Source organism: Hypanus sabinus, chromosome 16 (genome assembly GCF_030144855.1).
Source record: "Hypanus sabinus isolate sHypSab1 chromosome 16, sHypSab1.hap1, whole genome shotgun sequence".
In the NCBI taxonomy this organism is placed as follows: Eukaryota; Metazoa; Chordata; class Chondrichthyes; order Myliobatiformes; family Dasyatidae; genus Hypanus; species Hypanus sabinus.
Window position 1 is genome coordinate 15685578 of NC_082721.1, and position 7678 is coordinate 15693255.

Consider the following 7678-nt stretch of genomic DNA (forward strand, 5'->3'; position numbering starts at 1 on the left):
CCCCCACCCTGATCAGGGTCACATAAAGCCATAGGAGCAGGTGGTGGATGGTCGTATGAGCAGCTGGTACATATCAGAAGTCCTGGTTATGTGATCATTGATATCTAGAAGACAATTGCTTTTAGTCTTGATCTTGGCTGGGGTCTCCTGTCCTGTAAAGACACTGCCCAGAAGAAGGCAATGGCAAACCACTAATGCAGAAAATTTGCCTAGAACAATCATGGTCGTGGAAAGACCACGATTGCCCTTGTCATACGACGCGGCTCCTGAATCAATAACTTGTTTTCCTTCCCTCACTATGGGTACTACTTGTTCTGCTGGGTATTTCCAGCCAGGACCCTTCATCAGGTCTGGAAATGAAGGTGGGGGAGATGCAGGAGTACAAGCGAGCAGGTGATAGGTGAAGCCAAGTGAGGGGGAAGGTAGGTGGGTGAAGGAGGGGGGAGCTGAAGTGAGAAGCTGGGAGGTGATAAGTGGTAAAAGTAAAGTGCTGAAGAAGAAAGATTCTGATGGAAGAGTAGAGTGCACCAGGGAAGGAGGAAGGATACCAGAGGAAAGCGATAGGCAGGTCAGGAGAAGAGAAGGGGAAAAAGCGGAGACACAATGGAGTGGAAGAGGAGAGAAGAGGTAGAAATGATCAGAAGTTGGAGAAATCGATGTTCATACTGTCAGTTGGAGACTACCCAGACAGAATATGAGGTGTTGTTCTTTATGGTCTCCCAGCATGCACAGATGTTGGCATATGTGCTGTACACCAGAAACTCACTCCAATTTTTGCTTCAAAAGGATGTAAAAGACCTTCAGGAGGATCAGAATCCAACGTTTCAAGTCCAAGCTGTCCACTGTGGTGATCAGGCCAAATCCGATGTCAGTGGTACCAAATATTACTGGATGCAGGGCACCAAGATTGAGAGCAGTCCAAGCTCTGTCAGCAACAGTCTGAGTGAAGCCAACTGCAGCATCAAGCAGTCCATACGGGAATTCATCGCCCCACAGAATGAGTTCGATTCACATGAAATGGAACACTTCCCGAAGCTCGAACCAGAGACCGTGACTGTAAATGAATACAATAAACAGAGAAATGCAACATTTGCTGTTTTCCCACCAAATTCAACACCGACTCTTCTCACTTGCTTCCCTCAGGTCATTCCTCATAATGAACAGAGTCTGCTGTCTCTATTTCAGAGCATACCAGATGATAACCGCAGCAAAACTCCGCAGGAGATGAGTCAAGTACTTGAAAAAGAGGAAATGCTGTGCAGTTTTCCATTTTTAATGAACCTGCATACTCTTTCAAGCTCTGAGATACTAACCTAAATATTAAACTCATTTACAGTGATGAAAGAGATTGCATGAGCCAAACTCTGTGACCAGCGTATCATTGCACCTATGCCGGAAGTATTATTGTTGGCTGATTGTACGCTTTCATGGTAGTTAATGGTACTTTACCAAGTACACCCAAGATTTTTTGGAGCAGTCTGCTTGTTCTACACCAAGAGAAAATAAAAGGAGTTACTTTAAAAAAAAAACTCTCCCTCATATTGGATGATATGTCAGCACAACATCATGGAGCAAAGAACTCTTCTGTGCTGTAATGTTCTATGTTCTAAATAATTTTGCATTTTGTCTACTTTTTTAAAGTTCCTGTGCATCAAAATCTGATTAATCTTATTTGCATTAATATTTTAGTAAGTTTTCGGAATGATCATTGTTCATCAGTTCTGAAAGATAGACCATGATGAAAGCAGACTACAAGACTGGACCTAAGATTTCATTGTAGGTGATGTTAAATCTCAAGGGCTGGAAACAAATGCGATTACCCCTTAATAACACTGACAGAACAAGTTTCTTGTAAGCGTTCTATTTTAATATTCAGTTGCAACACAGAATGCAGGAGCATGCTTTTGGAAGAAGTGCATTGGAATACATCACCCCAGCTCTTTGATTGTAAACCCTGGTCAATTGACAAATGAGTATTTCAGCTTGCATTCTGAAGTGCCAAATATATTTATTTGATAAGAAAAGCAGAGTTCTCTAAATGTTTTCTTTACCACTTCGAGCATCTCCGCAGCATGCACTACAAGTGGGACTTCCCAGTGGCCACACGTTTTATTTCCTATTCCCATTCATGTTCCGACATGTTGATCCTTAGCCCCCTCTTGTGCCAAGATGGGGCCACCTCCAGGCTGAAGGAGCAACACTTTATATTCCATCTGGGTTCCCTCCAACCTGATGGCATGAATATTGATCTCTCCTTCCAATGAACAAATATACCCCATCCCCCCCACTATTTTCCACTCTGACCTTTCACTACTTCTCACCTGCCTAATACTTTCCCCTGGGTCGTCACCTCCTTCCCTTTCTCTTACTGTCCACTCTCCTCTCCATTGTTCTCCAGCCCTTGACCTTTCTCACCCACCTGGCTTCACCTATAACTTTCCAACTGGCTTCTTTCCCCTCCCCCCACCTTTTAATTCTGGCTTCTTCTCCCTTCCTTTTCAGTCCTGAAGAAGGGTCGCAGACCAAAACGTAGACTGTTTTCCATAGATGCTGCCTGATCTTCTCAGTTCATCCAGCATTTTGTGTGTGTTACTCCTGGTTATAAGACCACATGGGTGATTATTGTCTCTGAAAGGGAAACGTTGTAATTATAAAGTGTCTTTTCACTTTGGCCTCAGAATATTCCAACAGACTCACTGTTGTAATATGCATGGCAAGCTCCTGCATCAGGACTAGGTCTCAGTCTTAACCACATAAGACTAGGAAGCATTTCTTTCCTATTGTTGGTGTGTGTCTAGTTGGCTGACCCAAGTGAAGAGGAGATGGGCTCCAGTACTTCAGTGAATGGAAGTACAGTTCTGCAACTCCTGAGAACGAGAGAATTTCAAATGAAATTGGACACAGATTTGTTAACCATGTGAACAGATACAGAATAGTAGTTGTGTTTGATAACACAGTGCCACGAACTGAGATGGGGATGAGAAAGGTCTACCAGAGTCAAGTATTTGCTTCAAAAGAGAAATAAAATGATACTTCATGTTGTCATGTAATCATGAAAAATTACAAGTGGGGACAATGTGGTGTAAATTTAAAGGGTATTAAAAAGCTTTATGTAGTAGTATGGCACTAGCAAATTATATGAATCAGTTACACAAGAATGTCTGCAGATACAGAAATCCAAAGCAACACTATCAAAATGGTGGTGGTGCTCAGCAGGCCAGTCAGCATCTATGAAGGGAAATGAAGAGTCGACCTTTCTAGCTGAGTCCCCGATGAAGAGCTTCAGCCCAAAACGTTGCCTGTTCACTCCTCTCCGTAGATGCTGCTAGCCTGCAGAGTTACTCCGGCATCTCGTGTGTGTGTTGCTCAAGATTTGCAACATCTGCAGGATCACTTGTGCTGACATGATTCTGTTTTGCGCTGCACTGTCAATGGATTGAATCAATTTTGCTTTTGTTTTGCATGCTTGTCACTAAGTGCTGAAATAACTTGGTAAGTGGATGATTGCTTTGAGGTTTTTTTGTACTTTTCTGGTGATGTAAACTGTCATCATGTATCCAATGAGTAGAAACAGAGAAGTAGGCCAGTGATAGGTTACTGCCCTGTGCAACCAGCGAGAGACAAATTTCAGACATTTCACAAAGCTGTTATGTTGGCCAGGTGAGTTGCTCACCCACTGGTGCTTTCCAAATTTGCAAACATTAAGAGATGCCAATTTTGAGCTAGGTCTGACTTGAATTAGCAACGTAACAACTTGATCTAAATCCAGTAACTCTGTATGACATAACCCTGTAAATTGGTTTTATTTCCCAGCAAAGGAAACATTTTTTCTTGAATCACTCGGCATATACGAAGCTCTTGAGCGCCAAGAGAAAACTGGAGGCTGTAGTGCTCAGAATCTATTCATTTCTATCACTTGTAACCTAGTCAGCATCTGGTACCAATAGGCAAGTATTTATGGTCCGCTGTGACTGTCTAAACTTGCCGCTAACCTTAAGATTTCACGTTGTGGAATCATAAAATTACAAATTAAACTTGGCACAATTTGAGAAAAGGAAAGCTGATTTGTTTTCACAAAGAAGCAATATTGTTTTAAATCCACTTGTGTCAGGAAATGGGAGCCAGCACAAAGAAAAGTATTTTTTTAGTTAAGGTCAAATCATTTCAAATGCTGTTACTCACTTCAATTGTTTATATGGTCTGTGTTTTGTTTTCCTTTCTCTTGTGCATCGGGTGTTAGGCTTTTATTTTTTCCCCCCTTTAATTGGTTGTTTCAGGCTTCTTGCTTTGTGGCTGGTATATTTATTATCAAAGCATGTATACGTTATACAACCTTGAGCTTTGTCTCCTTACAAGCAGTTACAAAACAAAGAAATCCAAAAGAACCTGCAAAAAAAAAGACAACCATCAAACACCCAATATGCTGAGAAAAAAAATCTAACAAATCATGTGGATAAATAAAAGTAAGCAGATAGCATTCAGAACAAAAGTAAGTCCACGGATATGAGGCCTGTAGCAGCAAAGTAGGCCTCAGCCTCAGTCCAGCGCAGAGCTGAGTAAACGTTGAAGAGCAGCGTCCTGAACTAGCCCGATTCTTGCCTGTGATCCTGACTCCCTGCCTTTTCAATCTGGCCAGGTGTTATATCATCCAAACATCTGGTCATTCTTCGCTCTAGGATCTGGGCCGTGTCATTTCGATATGTTCTGGGCCTGGACCCCACTGCAACGCCACATTTCCAATTCAGCCTAGAGCTTAGTCCATTCAAACCTCTAGCCTTTCCTCACTTTCGGTCCAGGTAGACGGGCCTCAAATCTTCTTTGTGTCTGTTCACCCTGACTTTGCCTTGCCTCTGCTCGCCTTGGATCGACCTCGACCTCGTCTCGACTCAACCTCGCACGCGTTCACTTCAACCCTAGACTCGTCCTCGCCTCTGCCCACAGCTGACAACAATGTTGAGATTTCTTCGGGTACAGAAATCCCAATTTTACTAGCTGTTTCATGGATTATTGACAAGTGTTTCAAAGCTGTTGCTGCAATATTTGTGCCATTGCTAACTCTCAGTTTTCTTGGTTATGTTACAAGAAAGATAAGTGACTATGCTATATCTGTCATGGACTATAACTTTCTATTACCCCTGTATTTACTGTTCTTACTAGGGTTGCTGTGCATCTTGCACTTAACCCCTGTGTGAGAAAGGCTGGCACAAATAAAGACTTACATTTATATGGTGTGAAATCTGTTAACTTTGCATTGTTAACAATGCAGTAGATGATAATATAAGGGGGGGGGGAACTGAATTATAGTAAGTACGTAAGTATTATAGTAAAGATGCTAGTAGTTAAATAAGTAGTGCACAAACATAAATTTTTAAAAAGTAGAAAGGTAGTGTCCATGGGTTTAATGTCCATTCAGAAATCGGATGACAGAGGGGAAGAAGCTGTTCCTGAGTCGCTGAGTGTGTGCCCTCAGGCTTCTGTATCTCCTTTTCGATGGTAACAATGAGAAGAGGACATGTCCTGGGTGGTGGGGGATTCTGAATAATGGCCACTGCCTTTCTGGGCCATCATCAAACAGCCGACGGCCAATGAATTATAATCAATACTGAAAGCTAGAAAACGTGATCAACATTTTGGTTAAACCGGACTCACGAAAGTATCGGATAACCATGACTGAAACAAGCATTGCCTCAAGTCACGGATAACCCCCTCTTCTTCCCTTCAGTGACATGGGGAATTAAAAAGAAGAGGAACATGTTACTTAAAATTAAAATGAAATTGAAATATAAATGTTTATATTATTTGTAAAATAATGTGAGTATTTCAACAGAAATGATGATCAATTTGGGGCAATATATTCCAAGTACCATTAACTATATTTGTGAATAATTGTAATAGGATGGGGATCTTTACACTTTAATGATTTAGTAGAGTTTAATGAATATTCTCTGAAAACTTCCAGTGTATGAAGAGTGCATTGAGTTAGCCTGATACTAGAGCCATAGTTCTGAGTGAGTGTCAAGTTAACTATCTGTGAGCAATCAAATGAGTATCTAATATTATGCTAAGTTGAAAAATAAAACAATATTGCCTCGGGTTCTGATGCTCCCAAATGGACTGGTGTTGCAGAGTGCAGCAAACTTCAATAATACCTGAGGCCCCTTTTTTCGTTGCTTCGGATTTAATAAATCAAAGGTCGTGGGGGACATCAAGGATTGGCTAAGTGGGCAGAGGAGATGGATGGGGTCAGTGAATGAGAAGAAGTGTTGCAGTGAGCATCCATTTGTTGCTTAGGCGATGGGTCAAGATAAAAGTGTTCAGTTCACTCATCTGGTGACCATTCTGTGGGAGCTGATCAGATGAGAAGTCAGGGGATTGGAATAGTTGGGTTGGAGGTCAGGTGAGAGATGGGAGTGGGAGCTGGTTTAGTGATCAAAGTCAGGGTAATGGAACGAGAGGCTGAGAAATCTGTTTGGGATCTCCACGAGGAGCTTTGGACAATTTCTCGGTTGGAGCTTTGACTAATCAAAGATCAATGGGGAAGATCAGTAGGTAGGGGGAAGTTGGGGACTTTGGGGATCAGAGATTGTGGAGGGATATAAGCAAATGGAAATCTCAATTCTCTTGGATCAGTGGGGAGTAAAAGATAAAATGTAAGTAAGACCACATTCCAGTAATGATCATTCCTGGGCCAATACAGGTCCTTCCCAGGTTACAAGCGCCCATCTTGTGGACACACTGTGCACCCTAGGCACCCTAGGTATATATATGTACCTAAGAATTTTGCACAATACTGTAAGTACAACCAATCACTCTGGGAGATGAGCAGGATAGATAGGGATGGATTAAAAACTGTTGCAGGAATGCAGGCATCTTCTGCTGAGCGATAATGGGGCATTTCAATGTGTCTTCTTTCCCTACTGTCTGTGACACACCAATCAAGTGATGGTTGAAGCCGAGCAGAACAGGGAGCACTGAGCAGACTCACTCACTCACAGACTTAGAAAGGCCGGCCGTAAAGCCAGTAAAACCTCTTCCCATGGCTGCTCGCTCCCCCCATCACAACTGTTTCTGAGATCCTCTCAATTCGTTCAATTCCAACTTGCAGACAGCTCTCAGGAATGAAAACCTGTCATAACCTTGGGGCCTACCTGTAAGGATGAAATTCTTCCACACTCTGCCAAAAGGAACGTTGCATGGAAAACCCACAACTCAGTCCCCATCGGATGCTCTTAACCCACACAAGCCAGCTTATGCCAGGAAACGTGGCCCAGAATTAGGTCATTTAGCCTGTTAAATCCATACATAATCCCAGTATAGCAATCTTTCTGATCCCCTTCCCCTACTATATCCACACAATTATGCAAGTTAAGAGAACATGGAATTGTACAGCACAGTACAGGCCCTTCAGCCCACAATATTGTGCCTACCTTTTAATCTACTCTGTGATCAATCTAACCCTTCCACATAGGCCTCCATTTTTCTTTTATCCATGATCCTATCCAAGAGTCTCTTAAATGTCCCTAATGTACCTCCCGCTACCACCACCCCTGAAAGGGTGTTCCATACACCCACCGTTCTGTGTAAAACAAAAAAAAAACCTACCCCTGATATTATCTCTACCCGTCCCCCCGGACATTCCTCCAATCACTTTAAAATTATGCCCCTCATATTAGTCAAT

The 7678-nt window shown here is 42.4% G+C and overlaps 1 protein-coding gene across 1 annotated transcript in view; it reads left to right on the forward strand.

Moving 5' to 3' along the window:
- LOC132405784 (interleukin-6 receptor subunit beta-like) overlaps positions 1 to 2155 on the forward strand; it is a 126998-nt gene extending 124843 nt beyond the window's left edge. The window contains exon 17 of the mRNA XM_059990791.1: positions 787 to 2155. Within this exon, the coding sequence (XP_059846774.1) occupies positions 787 to 1317 (531 nt within the window). The 3' untranslated portion in view covers positions 1318 to 2155. The remainder of the gene's footprint in view (positions 1 to 786) is intronic.
- The last annotated feature ends 5523 nt before the right edge of the window (positions 2156 to 7678 follow it).